The 17,381-nt window shown below is 41.2% G+C and overlaps 1 protein-coding gene across 1 annotated transcript in view; it reads right to left on the bottom strand.

Moving 5' to 3' along the window:
• LOC139687931 (uncharacterized) overlaps positions 1-17,381 on the bottom strand; it is a 537,017-nt gene that overhangs the window by 309,078 nt on the left and 210,558 nt on the right. Inside the window, exon 2 of the mRNA XM_071585280.1 lies at positions 12,673-12,832. Within this exon, the coding sequence (XP_071441381.1) occupies positions 12,673-12,832 (160 nt within the window). The remainder of the gene's footprint in view (positions 1-12,672; positions 12,833-17,381) is intronic.

Raw genomic sequence — 17,381 nt, forward strand, 5'->3', positions numbered from 1 at the left:
CTCCAACACCTCTAGTAATTTAATCTAACCACTCAAATATAATTAATTCCCTCTTTCCCATATCGCAAACCCCTCCATTTTCACATGAACAATCACATCGTCTCCGGAAACACGTCTTCTCAGTCAGCCCATCCCCCAGTTCCCAAGCAAGTTTCCCGTTCGTAATGTTTCTTTTGACGAAGCTTTATCAATCAAATGCATTAATTGGTCATTAATTACATTAGAAGAAAGATTAATAGTAGACTTATATTTATTTTCCGTCAATCTTATCAATGCTTTTTCATAAAATTCAAATTAGCCATAATATGTCAACGCGTGTGTATTTCCAAGGGAACGCGGGAGATGCCGCGAAAGTAACTTTGAACGGAATCATCCGCTAAGTGGGCATCATGACGCTTCAATTTCAGAGTGTAAAAATCATTCGCATTAACAATCACCAAACTTAAAATTTCGGAGTGTAAGTGGGATGTGGGATATTATCTAGAATCCTCCTCATAGTAGATTCAGTTGCCAACTTCAGGAATACTAAATGGCGATTATACTCAAATTGGATCGCCACAATCTCTTCGGGTGTGAGGCCCAGCGACTCTAGTGTAAAGAGGTGGACCTCCAACGGAGTAGGGGGTTTCGCCTTCTCATCAACTTGCAAGGCGAGCGTGTTCACGCGACGTACGACCATTTTGAAACAAATCAAATGGAGCACGCCAGCGCGAAAAAAAAGGAAGAGCGCACTGAAAGCACTCCAAGAAAGAAAGAAAAAAAAACACTCGTGTGCACTCCCTCCCCGCCACACGCACCCGGCGGTAGCAAATAAAAAGGAGCCTAAGCTGTACACAACAGGAGTCAAGGTCAGTCTTGATCCAGTAAACAAAACGAAAGCACGGCCTTCCCGGCGGAAGAAGTCCAGAGTCAAACTGCACGCTTCTTTGTTGAACTAGGCGGCCAACCGCCGCTTGAAACAAAACACGATCGGAACCTCGATTTCCGAGAGAGTCCGGCAGTGCCGCTCTCCAAATCCCGGCGGCCGAAGCCTCGGACGCCGGCGAATTTTAGACACTCGGTGAACACGGGCACGTCCAGCTACCGAGGCATCCTCTTTAACTGTGAAATTTTGGGAACTCTAGAGGAACACGATGCTGCGGCTAACTGGCTAGAGCACTCGACAGGACATTGAGGGATCCGGTTCGAATCCCGGTCAAGGCGAATGATTTTTACACTCTGAAATTGTTGCATTGAAATGCATATAAGCGTATGACTCCGTTTAAAGTTACTGTGGTGGCATCTCCCGCAATTCTTCGAATTTTCATTAATGTTCATGGCTTTCTTATCCAATGAGGTATCTTAACTCTTCTATTTCTCGACAATAGTGAATCGCAGGGTGTATCTGGATGCCACAGTAAAATAGATGAGAATATGTTCGCATGATAATAATGCCCTAATTTGTTATTTCTTACTTCCGCTTGTGCTGCTGTCTCGAGCGGGAGGAGAGAAAAAGTCCTTCAATGGCTGGTTGACAGTTTCACTATCTTATCTCTCGAGGTGCACAGTATGCCACCGCATCTCGGATTGATTATTTCTTAAATATTAAATTAAAGTCTCATGGGTAAGGAATGGCCATGCCTTTTATTGGAAAATTAGAATTTTCAGTCCAATTCTAATTTTTATAGCTTTCTATTCTACTTTAATTTACTCATCCTACCTCAAATTTATAACGGTCCAGCCTTCCGTTGGAAATTGCATTTGATAGCATGACGGAAGTTTAAATATGTCCTGTCAAATTACTTAATTGTTATCCATCACCTCAAATTTTTCAATACGGATATTCGGAATGTTTGTCGTTCATGTTCCATGCTAACATGCGCTAATTAAACGTTTATATTTGGCTAAAGGCAAGACGTTACAGACAGTAAAACTCATCAGGGAAAATTATACACAAATAAGATTATGAGTATCCATGACTAATACCCGTGAGTAGCTCTAGAACCAGCTGAACGGCTCTTTAACTTCATTTCAGGCGTTTCCCTACACGTGGCAGGGAGAACCAAAGTCTCGGTAAAATTAAAAGAGATTCTTGTTCCTTATATGCCACCATAGCTGCAAGCAAATTTCAGAAGCGGAGAAAGTATATATATATATATATATATATATATATATATATATAATATAAATATATAATATATATTTTATATATATTATAATAATTAATATATAATTATTAATTATATGATTAATATATATATATTAAAATAATTATTACGATGGAGCTTATGACGACGTGAATTTATATATATATATATATATATATATATAATATATATAATATATATATATAAAATATATATAATATATATATATTATATATATATATATAATATATATAATATATATATATAAAATATATATAATATATATATATAATATATATATATATATAAAATATATATCTATATATAATATATTATATATATATATATATTATATATATATATAAATTCACGTCGTCATAAGCTCCATCGTAATAATTATTTCGCTGAATCTTAATTAAAATATGCGCAAGATTATTTCATGAGCAGATAATAAACTTTTCTGTGAAAACAGAATACTTTAACAAGTGAATTTTTCCGACTGTTCAACTTTTCAAAAGGATTTGGAAACACGCCATCACTAATAAAGATTGAGTGGCGAAATAAAGAAGGGATTTAAACTTTCTGGGAATAAGATATGAACGCTACACACGCCAGTCAAACACCATTTCAAAAATTTCATTCTTTCCGACGAGGAAACAAAAATCAGTCATGCTGCAATTTCCACGCTTATCTGCACAAATTTTAAAAAAAGTCACGTTTTGAAACAGCTGAACAATTCTTGAAAGTAATTAAGCGTCCAAGGCTCAGGTTAAGTTTTTACTTCCTCTTTTAGAAAGACTTTATGACAAAAGAATTAGCGCCGGCGACAACGGTAACTAGATTCAACAATTTTACTCTCAAAAAAATAAAAGCGTTGGAGTAACCGCATTTGTTATAAATATAGGAAATTACGTAAGCTCTACGCACCAATTTTTTCATATTATCTCAAATTTCTTGGTAGGGTCACACCAGCCAGACGGGTCGAAGAGTAGAGGCCGGACATAAAGAGTACCTCACTGGTCGTCTAGGTTAAGGGTTTTTGGAGTGGCCGGAAACCTGTCCATATACAGGGACGCACCCAAAAGTGGTAGGACTGATTTTTTTACAAGAATTTTATTGACGACATACTTACATCGACTTAATAATCTTCAAAGTATGCTCCTTGAGCTGCTACACACTTAGTATAACGTTGCTCCCATTCCCCGTACGCCCGCTGGAAATTTTCTTTGGGGATGCCGTTGATGACCCTCGTCGAAGCCTCTTGAACTGCCTTTATCGAGTCAAAACGTCGTCCCTTGAGCTTCTTCTCATCTGGGGGAAGAAGAAGAAGTCCGGTGGTGCCAGATCGGGAGAATAGGGCGGGTTCGGCAACGTGGCAACGCCGTATTTGGCCAGGAGCTGTCTGACGACGAGCGCGCCATAGCAGAATTTTCGGTACCATCTTGGCGTACACCTTGCGCATGGCCAAATCCTGTGAAATAATGCGTTGGACGTTGGATGCAGACGGAACCAACTGGTCTGCAATTTCTTCACTGGTTAAGCGTCGGTCTGTGTTCAGCAGTGTCCTCACTCTGTCCACATTTGTGTCGGTTCTTGCCGTCAACGGCCGTCCGGAGCGATGGTCGTCTTCAACGAGCTCCCTACCCTCTTTAAGAAACTTGTGCCACTCAAATACTGTGGAACGGCTTAAGGCAGTGTCCCCATAAGCCTGCTTGATCATATCGAGGGTCTCAGTTGCCGTTTTTTCGAGTTTCGCACAAAACTTCACGGAATAACGTTGCTCTAAATTCAGATTAATTTTGTTTTTCGACGCGGACAAAAAACTTGGTCCACTAAAAACGGTGTCCTCACTCAACGACAGCCCGCAGGCGACTGATGTTGGTGTCGGTCTGTTGCTAAGAGCCCCCTTCACCTTACCCTGCTAGGCAGACTCCCCTCCACCGCTCTGTTCGCGCCAGAGAAAATCAGTCCTACCACTTTTGGGTGCGACCCTGTAAAAAGCTGCATTAGCCATATGCTTGAAGCAGATAGTTCATCGGCAGAATGTGCTTGCATTTAATTGAATAAAATTCAGGTATGAAGGACAATTAAACAGGTGTAAGACTTATATTGAACGTGGCCATATGGAATTTTCATGGCTTGGGGACAAATTAAAAAGAACTTGATAATATTCCCTAATAATAGAATGTTAATATAGCGGTTATTAAACGAACCAAAATGAGATTGAAGGTCATAAATTATTAAACTATTTAATGGCATACAGTGGTCAAAGTGACAAAGAACGAGCCCGAGTGGAATTGCCAGACAGTCAACACGGAGTACTATCTGGGGATTATGACACGCCTAAGAGAGAAAATCAGGCAAAAACGGCCCGCGCTTTGGAGAAGCGGCGAGTGGTTTTTTCCACAACGATAAGGCGCCGGCTCTTTCGTCTCTCAGAACTCTAAGAGTTTTTAGCCAAAAACAAGACCGCTGTAACTTCTCAACCCACCCACCCTACTCACCAGACCTGGCCCCATGTGACTTTTTCCAGTTCTCCAAACTAAAAACCCCGCTCAAAGAAAAAAGATTTGTCACCATTCCAAAGATAGAGAAAATGTCGACGGGGAAGCCGATGAGCATTCTGAAAGAAGCGTTCCAGGACAGTTTCAAAAAATGGAAACACTGTTGGGATAAGTGCATACGTTGTAGCGGAGAACGATACGAAGAGACCTCGTAGTATGCACATTAGTATGATCGCTGACGAAATACCAATCAGTTAAAGGCAACACAAACCCAGATAGGCTAAGTAATACACTCGTAAAAGAAGGGCTACATAAGAAATGTGCATTACACCGGACATAGGATAATACGAATGAAAACGGAGACAACACGTAATGCGTAAGCCCAGAGAGAGGATTATTGCGAAAGCTATAGGCTATAGGTCATCTGGAAAGAGATGAATCGAAAGTGCAAAAATCAGACGGTGAAAGAGAAAATCTAACGGACTGAAAAACTCTGAAAGCAAGAAGACGATGATACCATGAAGTGAGTACCAAACCTGAGGGCAACCGAAATCTAAGTTAAACCGTTTACATGGAAGAAAATCCAATATATATTATAACAATATTTTATGCCTCAACATTTTATAATTGAAGAAAGATGGGTGAATACGAAAAGTTTATTTCATAATGCAATATGTAACACCCACGTCTCCACGGGATGACATTCATACAATTCAGTCTGCTCACATAATTATACGGCCGAAATAATAACCGATGGTATTTAAAATGAGTTTAAGTCAGCGTAAAGTAGAGTATAAAAAATATGTTGATTTTGAAAAGGCTTTGGAACAGTACATTGACTAGAATTATTGGATGTATTGTAGATCATAGAAGTCTATTGGAGTGACAGAGGCTTTATCCGTAACCTATAAATGTCTCAGACTACTCAGGTGCGAGTGGGGGATGGAGAGTCCGGATGGGCAGTGTAAGGAAGAAGTGTCATCAGGGTTGCCCATTGTCACCGGTGCTGTTATAGGCATATGTAAAGGGAATGGTTAAAGAGGCATGGGAAGAAAAGGAGGTACGAATGTAGGTCGGCGGGGAAACCGTAAAATCATGTTTGCTGATGACCAAGCTCCAATTTGTCTGTCAGCCAAGATGCTGCAAGCGTTGCTGAATCCATTGGAAATTCATTGCAATAGATTCATTATAATTCTTGCAATAAGAATCATTATAATAATTACATTATTATAATTAAATCTGCGAGTATAATAGAGGTGAGAACCCGCGAGATGGCGCATATCTGGGTGGCCCAATCATTCAAACCGCCCGGGCTGAACCAAGCCCACTGAATGCATCATTTGGCTGCCTACATATCCCCCCCACCCCCTTGTTAATTTCCTATTGGTCCCTTTACCTCTCCTTCCCCCACCTCTCCCCCGCACATCCTCCCCGCTCTTCCCCGAGAACGCCATTCTGAAGACGACAGCCGTGCTGTCGAAACGTAAAATAACAAATTGTGAGTGTCCTTTCTTTGTGTCTCTATATTCTAAAAATCTACATCTGCGTTTTTATATATTTGTGTCTCGCCGAAGAGCGTTCCATTTCGAAGATATTATATATATATATATATATATATATATATATATATATATATATATATATATATATATATATATATATATATATATATACATACATATATATCCTTCGTAAACGTAACACGGAAGTGCCAAATATTACATTACACAGTAACAAACAATATAGAAACACAAGAAAAGGAACACTCACACGTTATTTCTTAATAATTTCGACGGAATTCTACTCCTTCTTCATCGGAAGATGTAGAAGTAATGACTGCTGGAATAGTAAAGGTGAGGGGTGCGAAAGAAAGGGAAGGGGCCAGGGGAAGGGGAGACCGGGAGGCGGAGGAGGGGTGAGAGGAATGGTTGGGGAGAGGAAAGGGAGGGGAGAGGCTAGAGGGGAGCGGAGATAGGGAAGGAGGGAGAGGGAGGAGGTGGAATTGACAAAAAATCGGTAAAGAAAACAATCTGCTCACCGCAACTATTGCAACATCCGAGAACCAGGCTTCAACTTACAAAGTCTTGATCAAGACTCCGCAAGTCGAAACAAAGGCCACGTACACCTGTAATGTACTATATATATATATATATATATATATATATATATATATATATATATATATATATATATACATATACATATATATATATATATATATATATATGAGAGTGTGTGTGTAGGTGTATATATATATATATATATATATATATATATATATATATATATATATCCCTCCCCGGACTACAACCTTGACGTGGTGGAAGGGCTTGTGAGTTCCGATGACCCCTAGAGCTGTGCTGGCGGGAGTAATAAAAATTGCTCCTGGTAGGGTCACCCATGCCAGATAGGTCGAAGGTTAGGAGCCAGACGAAAGGTAGTCCACGCAGCGTCTGTTCCTCAGTGAGGCGGCTGCAATGGCGTCTGACCCCAGTGGGGCGGCCAGTAAGTGATGGTGTCACGTTAAAAACACTATTGAGGAAGGCAACGGGAAACCACCTCAATTATCATTCCCTAGAAAAATATGATGGACAATAGAGATATTTTGAGTCCTGGCAACGGACGGGGCTCGGCCCAATCGGCCGTGTGTCGTGCCCGGCAGCGGGGGAGGCAAGGCTTCCGCGGTCGTCAACCCACGAAACCCTTGCAAGGGAAAACCAGCAGCAGCAGGAAAGAAGACGCAGGAGAAGAAAACCAAATTAGTTAGAATAGGAACGTGGAATGTTAGGACGATTATGAGGACAGGGAAATTGGAGAATGTTAAGCGAGAGATGGAAAGGGGAAATATAGATATTTTAGGTCTATGCGAGGTGAGATGGAAAGATAGCGGGGATTACTGGAGTGATAAGTGTAGAATAATATACAGCGGTGGAGACGAGAGCCAACGAGGGGTTGCCAAGTATTAAATGAAGAGGTAGGAAGAAGCGTAATCGACATAGAGCAGGTAACGGATAGATTATTAATAGTAGAGATAAAAGCAGAACCTACGAACTTACTTATTATTCAGGTATACATGCCACCGAGCAACCATAAGGAAGAAGAGGTCGATAGGATATACGATCCATTAGAGGACATAACCGCGTGTGTTCCTGCAGGGAAACATTTGATAGTGATGGGGGATTGGAATGCGACGGTAGGCGAAGGAAGAGATGGTGATGAGGTGGGCGACTACGGTTTAGGCACGAGGAATGACCGCGGGGAGAAAGCAGTTGAGTTCTGCAGGAGACAGGGGTTAGTCATCACCAACACTTGGTTTAGACACCACAAAAGACGCAGGTATACATGGAAAATGCCAGGTGACTCAGGAAGATATCAGCTAGATTATATCCTGGTTAGACACAGATTTAGGAACAGTGTGATAAATTCCCACAGCTTCCCGGGAGCGGATGCGGACTCAGACCACAATTTAGTTGTTATGAAATGTAGCGTACGTTTCAAAAAGATAAGGCAGGGGCGGCGAGTTCGAAAATGGAATGTAGAAGCGTTAAATGGGTTGAAAAGGAAGGAATACAAACAGGCGGTAGAGAAAATCATGGAGGATGGTAAAGGGCTTAGTACTATCGAAGAAAAATGGGAAATGATCAAGAAGGGGTTGTCTAAAGCCGCAAAAGACACTATTGGAACCGTTAACGCTAAAAGGACTAGGAAACCATGGATCACGGATGAGATGATTACAAAGATGGATGAGCGGAGAAAATGGAAGAATATGAATACAGAATTAGGCAAAATGAAGTACAAAGAATTGAACAATAAATTGAGGCGGGAAACAAATAAAGCAAAAGAAGCATGGTGGAAGACGCAGTGCGAGGATATGGAAAGTCTGCAGAGGAAGGGTGAAATCGGTGCGCTGTACAGTAAAGTTAAATCGTTATCGGGACGTAAGAAAGGAAGGGCTATGCTAACAGTTAGAGATAAGGCGGGTAAGGTAATAGTTGACGCAGGAAAGATCCAAGAGAGATGGAAGGAGTATATAGAAGAACTGTATAGTAAAGAACTCAGACCAACAAAGTTAGACATTGAAAAAGAAAATGACGTAGAGGAAGACAGCTTAGGTCCAGGCATACTAGACAATGAGATAGAAAGGGCATTAAGGGAGATGAAAATAAATAAGGCCGTGGGGGTAGATAACATTCCCGTGGAACTTTTAAAATGCTTAGGAAAATGTGGGAGGAAGAGGCTATATGGGCTGATCCGTAGCATTTATGAGGAGGGAATCTGGCCGGAAGACTTTGTGAGATCAGTTTTAGTTCCTATTCCGAAAAAGGTAAAGGCCACGTCATGTGAGGACTATAGGACAATTAGTTTGATATCCCACGCAGCTAAAGTTGTTCTCAGGATCATAAACAAAAGGATACCGAGTAGGGCAAATGATTACTTGGGGGATGATCAGTTTGGGTTTAGGAAGGGGAGAGGTACGCGTGATGCCATTGCAGTAATGAGATTATTAATCGAGAGGAATATAGAACACAACCAGGAGGTATTTGCCTGTTTCGTAGATTTCGAAAAAGCGTTTGATAGAGTGAATTGGGAAAAACTAATGAGTATATTGCAGAAAATAGGAATAGATTGGAGGGAAAGGAGGCTAATCCGCAACCTGTACATGTCTCAGACTGCTCAGGTGCGGGTGGGAAACGGGGAGTCAGGATGGGCAGTGTTAGGAAGGGGTGTAAGGCAGGGTTGCCCATTATCACCGTTGCTGTTCAACCTGTATGCAGAGGAAATGATCAAAGAGGCATGGGAAGAACTCGAGGTAGGAATGAAATTGGGCGGGGGATTCGTAAAATCAGTTAGGTTTGCTGATGACCAAGCTTTAGTTTGTCAGTCAGCCAAGGGGCTGCAAGCATTGCTGAGTGAATTGGAAATTCAGTGCGACAGGGATGGGATGAGAATCAATATTAATAAAACAAAGGTTATATGATTTTCTAGAAAGAAAAAGGCCAAGCTTAACATTAAAATAGGAGGGCAAAAACTAGAGCAGGTAGAACAGTTTCCGTATCTCGGTAGTGTTTTGGACCAACACGGTCAAAGTAGTAGGGACGTAAGGAGAAGAATTGCGCTAGGCAAAGAGGCTTTCACAAGGAGGAGGGAGTTGATGACGGGGACTTTGAGTAAGGATGTTAAGAAAAGACTCGTAAAAACTTTGATATGGAGCGTAGCTATGTACGGCGCGGAAACGTGGTCATTGAAGCAGGAGGATAGACGTAGACTGGAGGCTTTTGAAATGTGGGTGTGGAGAAGAATGGAGAAGGTGAAATGGACAGAGAAGAAAACAAATGAGGAAGTACTTGGTATGGTGGGCGAAGAGAGGGGTTTGTTGGGAGCAATCCTATGGAGGCAGGAAAAGTGGATGAAGGGGGTGTTGACCGGCAGTGGGATGTTGAAGACTGTGATAGAGGGTAGAATGTTGGGCAAAAGAGGAAAGGGAAGGAACAGGATAGGGATGTTGGACGGGATGAAGGGAGGAAGAAAGTACTCAGAGATAAAGAGGGACCTGATATAGAGTAGGATGATGGATTATGTGTTTTGTTAGGAGTAATAAAATATTTGTTTGGTAGTTGTGTCCATCGAAAAACCTAGCTTGACCGGTAGATTACCTTAAAAAAAAAAATATATATATATATATATAAATTGAGTGTGTGTATATATATGTGAATATATATATACATATATATATATGTGAGTGTGTGTGTATATATATGTGAATATATATATACATATATATATATATATATATATGTGAGTGTGTGTATATATATATGTGAATATATATATATATATATATATATACATATACATATATATAAATCAAGTATATACCTACACACATACTCAATATACAGGCACGCACCCAAAAGTGGTAGGACTGATTTTCTCTGGCGCGAACGGAGCGGTGGAGGGGGGTCTGCCTGGCAGGTTAAGGTGGAGGGGGCTCTTAGCAACAGACCGACACCAACCTCAGTTGCCTGCGGGCTGTCGTTGAGTGAGGACACCGTTTTTAGTGAAGCAAGTTTTTTGTCCGCGTCGAAAAACAAAATGAATCTGAATTTAATGCCACGTTATTCCGTGAAGTTTTGTGCGAAACACGGGAAGACGGCAACTGAGACCCTCGATATGATCAAGCAGGCTTATGGGGACACTGCCTTAAGCCATTCCACAGTATTTGAGTGGCACAAGTTGTTTAAAGAGAGTAGGGAGCTCGTTGAAGACGACCATCGCTCCGGACGGCCGTCGACGGCAAGAACCGACACGAATGTGGACAGAGTGAGGACACTGATGAACACAGACCGACGCTTAACCAGTGAAGAAATTGCAGACCAGTTGGGTCTGTCTGCATCCAATGTCCAACGCATTATTTCACAGGATTTGGCCATGTGCAAGGTGTGCGCCAAGATGGTGCCGAAAATTCTGCCATGGCGCGCTCGTCGTCAGACAGCTCCTGGCCAAATACGGCGTTGCCACGTTGCCGCACCCGTCTTATTCTCCCGATCTGGCACCACCGGACTTCTTCTTCTTCCCCCAGATGAAAAGACAGCTCAAGGGACGACGTTTTGACTCGATAAAGGCCGTTCAAGAGGCTTCGACGAGGGTCATCAACGGCATCCCCAAAGAAAATTTCCAGCGGGCGTACGGGGAATGGGAGCAACGTTATACTAAGTGTGTAGCAGCTCAAGGAGCATACTTTGAAGATTATTAAGTCGATGTAAGTATATCGTCAATAAAATTCTTGTAAAAAAATCAGTCCTACCACTTTTGGGTGCGACCCTGTAAATGACAGTGAAGAAAGAAAACAATAAAATAGGGAAAGTCTAAGCAAAGAATGAGGTTTGTGAAAAATGCTAGGTAGAGCGTGGCTTTGCTCATCTAGTAAACACCAACGTAGGAAAAACCCACAAAGAGAAGAGGAGGGGTAAAGAACCTGGAAATACCATAAGAATTAGAGAACTTGTAGTAGGGACGTAAGGAGAAGAATTGCGCTAGGCAAAGAGCCTTTCACAAGTAGGAGGGGTTGATGAACGGGACGTTGAGTAAGGATATTAAGAAAAGACTCGTAAAAACTTTGATATGTAGCGTAGCTATATACGGCGTGAAAACGTGGTCCTTGAAGCAGGAGGATAGACGTAGATTGTAGGCTTTAGAAATGTGGGTGTGGAGAAGAATGGAGAAGGTGAAATGGACCGAAAGGAAAACAAATGAGGAAGTGCATGGTATGGTGGGTGAAGAGATGGGTTTGTTGGGAGAAATCCTATGGAGGCAGGAAAAGTGGACGAAGGTGGTATTGGCCGGCAGTGGGATGTTGAAGACTGTAATAGAGGGGAGAATATTAGGCAAACAAGGAAAGGGAAGGAACAGGATAGGGGTGCTGTACGGGATGAAGGGAGGAAGAAAGCACTCAGAGATGAATAGGGATCTGATGTAGAGTAGGTTGCTGGATTTTGTATTTTGTTAAGATGGGCAAGCAGTATCGCTGTGCCGTTTGGTAGTTTGTATCCAACCACTAGATGCCTTAACTTGTAGATTGCCGATTCACATGCGGAAATATTAATAATAGTGCCAATGTTTTTTTTTCAATTTCTTCGTGGATAAGGAACGCTAATTCTTCTTAATACACGATACGGGATTTAAGAAAGCCGATATTCAAAGCACACAATTGATCACGTTAAATTTTGACATCGCTTGTTAAATAAAATTACCAATAAATAGAAATTATGGTGAAATGCAAGTAAGATCAAATTCTTGGATAGCTATGGGACAATTTTGAAATCTGTCAACCATGCTAAAGAAAAGTCAATTAGAGTTGTCGCAAAATAAATCTGGAGGTATTGAAAATAATATGCAAGTATAATACAATAATGGAAGAGAGGCCATCAACAAAGGGGAGCCAAAACTTTCGTTTCTTCACTAAAACCAATGGACGGGTGTCAATCCGACCCTCATTGAGCGCACCCAAAAGTGGACGAGTGCTGGCTGCACTTGACACTCACCCAGCAGGGACATGAAGAACCCGTAGATGACACACATGGTCCGGCCAAAGATCCAGCGTCGGTAAAGAGCGGCCGTCAATGTCATCGGATTGCCGAGGAGAGAGACGGAGAAGTCGGAGCACACGAGGTTGAAGAGGATGGCGTTGAGTGGCGTCCACAGCTGGAAAGATGGAGAAGACGATGTGATAGGATTCCTCGAAACATTTCCCATTCCCTTAATCCTCATTCTCACAAAAATATTCACGTGCTTCACCCAAGCATCGCAACAAGAAGTTGTAAACACAATTATAAAAAGAATTATTTTAGCGAGTATACCTTCATCGGAGAATTACTCTCCCTAGTACTGGGAGGTGTCAAAAAATTAAAATTTTCAGTGTGTTAAGATCAGTCTTGCTCTATTCGATTTTAACTTTTACGAGCAAAGTTAAGAGGAGCAATAAATAATAGAAATCAAGATCCTACAATGACCATACACGGGAACATAATAATTTAGAACACCAAATTCTATGGTCTATATAACTACGTTACGTAGTAATTGCTAATTTGAAAATAAGCATATAATAACCCACAAACACGCGTTGAAACACACACACAGTTATATGTATACATATAAATAAATAAATATATATATATATATAATATATATATATATATTATATATATATATGTAATATATATTATATATATATATTATATATATTATATACATATATATATAATATATATTATAGATATATATATAAACACACGCACATATATATATATATATATATTTATATATTTTTTTTATTACATAATCTACCGGTTAAGGTAGGTTTTTCGATGGACAAAATTAATAATTAAAAAATGTGTGACCCCTAGCTAAACACAACATCCTACTCTACATCAGGTCCCTCTTCAGATCTGAATAATTTCTTCTTCCTTTCATCCCGTCCAACATCCCTATCCTGTTTCTTCCCTTTCCTCGTTAGCCTAACATTCTCCCATCTATTACAATTATCAAACATCCCACTGCCAGTCAATACCTCCTTCATCCACTTTTCCTGCCGCCATAGAATTTCTCCCAACAAACCCCTCTCTTCGCCCACCATACTGAGTACTTCCTCATTTGTTTTCTTCCCTGTCCATTTCACCTTCTCCATTCTTCTCCACACCCACATTTCAAAAGCCTCCAAACTACGTCTATCCTCCTGCTTCAATGAACACGTTTCCGCACCGTACATAGCTACGCTCCATATCAAAGTTTTTACGAGGGTTTTCTTAATATCCTTACTCAATGTCCCCGTCATCAACTCCCTCCTCCTTGTAAAGGCTCTTTGTCTAGCTCAATTCTTCTCCTTACGTTCCTACTACTTTGAACGTGTTGGTCCAAAACACTTCCGAGATACGTAAACTTTTCTACCTGCTCTAGTTTTTGCCCTCCTATTTTAATGTTTAGCTTAGGCTTTTTCTTTCTAGAAAATCGCATAACCATTGTTTGATTAATATTGATTCTCATCCCATACCTGTCGCATTCAAAATCCAAATTACTCAGAAATGCTTGCAACCCCTTGATTGACTGACAAACTAAAGGCTGTTCATCAGCGAACCTAACTGATTTTACGTATTCCCCGCCCACTTTCATTCCTACCTCCAGTTCTTCCCATGCCTCTTTAATCTTCAGATATATGTTGAACATAACCAGTTATAATGGGCAACCCTGTCTTACACCTCTTCCTAAGACTGCCCAACCGGACTCCCCGTTCCCCACCCGCACCTGAGCAGTCTGAGACATGTACAGGTTGCGGATTAGCCTCCTTTCCCTCCAATCTATTCCTATTTTCTGCAATACTATACACTCATTTGTTTTTCCCAATTCACTCTATCAAACGCTTTTTTGAAATCTACGAAACAGGCAAATACCTCCTGGTTGTGTTCTATATTCCTCTCGATTAATAATCTCATTATTGCAATGGTATTACGCGTACCTCTCCCCTACCTAAACCCAAGCTGATCATCCCCTAAGTAATCATTTGCCCTAGTCTCTATCCTTTTGTTTTTGATCCTGAGAACAATTTAAGCTGCGTTGGATATCAAACTTATTTTCCTGTAGTACTAACAAGATGTAGCCTTTACCTTTTCGGGATAGGAACTAAAACTGATCTCACAAAGTCTTCCGGCCAGATTCCTTCCTCATAAATACTACGAATCAGCCCATAGAACCCGTTTCTCCCACATTTTCCTAAACATTTCAATAGTTCAGCGGAAATGTTATCCACCCCCATGGCCTTAATTAATTTCATCTGCTTTCATTCTCTCTCTATCTCATCGTCGAGTATGCCTGGACCTAAGCTATCTTTCTCCACGCCATGTTCCTTTTCTATGTCTACCTTTGTTGGTCTTAGTTTTTTACTAAACAGTTCTCCTATATACTCCTTCCATCTCTCTTGGATCTTTCCTGTGTCAACCATTATCTTAGCCGCCTTATCTCTAACTGTTAGCACAGATCTCCCTTTCTTACTTCCCAATAAAGATTTAACTTTGCTGTACAGCGCACCAATTTCACCCTTCCTCTGCAAACTTTCCATATCCTCGCAATGCGTCTTCCACCAAGCTTCTTTTGCTTTATTAGTTGCCCGCCTCAATTTATTGTTTATTTCAATGTAATTCGTTTTGCCTAACTCTGCATTTACATTCCTCCAGAGGTAGGAAGAAGAGTAGTCAACAAAGAACAAGTAACGGATAGAATACTACTACTAGAGATAAAAGCAGAACGGACGAATTTGGTTATTATTCAGGTATACATGCCACCGAGCAACCATAAGGAAGAAGAGGTCTATAGGATATACGTTCATTTAGAGGACACAATCGCGTGTGTTCCTGCAGGGAAACATTTGATAGTGATCTCCTCATCCTTACTACCCCAATGCCCATCTATCCCATACAGACGACCTGCCAATCTCAAAAACCTTCTGAGATCCACCAACTCTTTGGCGCCCCCCCGTGACAAATTTCCTAATACTTCCCCTACTTACAACTGCCCCCGATGTAAAACCGGTCTTCTTATTAGGTCTACTCCCCTCCCCCTACATCCCCTCATTGCCCCCTCACCTCGTTCCTACCCTAATTGCTTCTCAAAAAACATTATTTATATTTTATCATGCAAGCATTGCACTTCCTTTTACATAGGTGAATGCATTCCCCCTTAACCATCCGAATGAATAATCACCGGTACTCCTGCAATTCTGCCTCACTCTCTTCTCTTCCTATCCCTTCACACGCCAATCCCCACAACCTTTCATTCGACCAGTGTTTTGCTCTCAGCATCCTAGAATCCCTACCTGATTCAGCCACCAGCATAGAGGTCGGAACTCGTGATTCCGCCTACATATTAGCTTTCCGTTCTTTCAAAATTCCCATCCTTAACCGCCATCTTTAATTTCCCTCCCAGCATTCCCTCCACACCTCCCCTCCCCGCCCATTCTCGTTTCCCCTCTCCAGCATATTTTCAGTCTCACTTGAAGAAGGCCTCTGAGAGGGCCGAAAGCTTGAACAATTTACCGTGTGAGTGTTCTTTTAAATGTTGCTATTCTTTTCTATTTGTGTTATATTGTGTCAGCCCATTATATATATATATATACACACACAATATATATTTATATATGTGGGTCGCGGCAGTCCAGGGGGTACAGCGTTGCACTACTGACCGGAGGGGCCCGGGTTCGATTCCCGCGCAAGGCACTCTGGACTCCACTCAAGCTATTTGATTTTTCGGGTGCCAGGTCTTCCTGGGAAACCATAACCGGCACAGGGAAAGGAACTTGCCCCCCTACCCTGATGTGTGAATTTCACACGCCGCATAGGGCTTGGTACTCGGTGAACTCTACAATCACCTACTAAACCAACCTTCGGGTTGATTACTGTGTTAAGGTTATATATATATATATATATATATATATATATATATATATATATATATATATATATATATATATATATATATATATTAGAGACTTTATATAACCATTACTGTGGTTTCCTCAATTAGGTATTTCATTAACTCCATGTAGTACTCCGCGTTGATTGTCTGGTCTTCAGGTTGGTACAGCCCTCTATGTATCGAATAAAACAGTCAGATCCTAGAAACTCGACAGATTGTCGAGAATTTTGGTAGGGGATGTTTCACCAATCCATTGCAAAAATTGAACTTTCGAAGTCATATCCATAATCCCGTGACTCATCATCTGTTATGATCCTGGACAAAAAGGTTCCATCCTCTTCAATTCCATCAAACAGTTCCCGATGGACTTGAACTCGATGTTGTTTCTGCTCTGATGTCATCAGGCGAGGCACGAATTTGGCGGCGACTCGATGCTCCTCAACTTTTCACTCAGGATATCAAAGCACGAACCAATCGAGATGCCACACCCTTCTGCAAGTTCGCTGACAGTCGAGCGTCGATTTGCACGAACGAGATTGTTCACTTTCGCGATGTGGGGGTCATCAGCCGACGTCGATGATCTTCCGGGACGCCAGTCGTTCTCCACTGATTGCCGCTCCTTTTTGAATGGGATGAACCCCCTCTTTAAACGCATTTTGTTTCGTAACATTCTCATCACAAGCCTTGTTAATCAACTCAAAATATTCCTTGAAGGATTTGAAGAGTATTACGCAGAATGTCACGAACAACGCCGCGCCTTCAAAGAGCCCATTTCCATGGATTCGATTTT

Source organism: Hetaerina americana, unplaced genomic scaffold (assembly GCF_022747635.1).
Source record: "Hetaerina americana unplaced genomic scaffold, ioHetAmer1.1.p SCAF_2, whole genome shotgun sequence".
NCBI classification, from domain to species: Eukaryota; Metazoa; Arthropoda; class Insecta; order Odonata; family Calopterygidae; genus Hetaerina; species Hetaerina americana.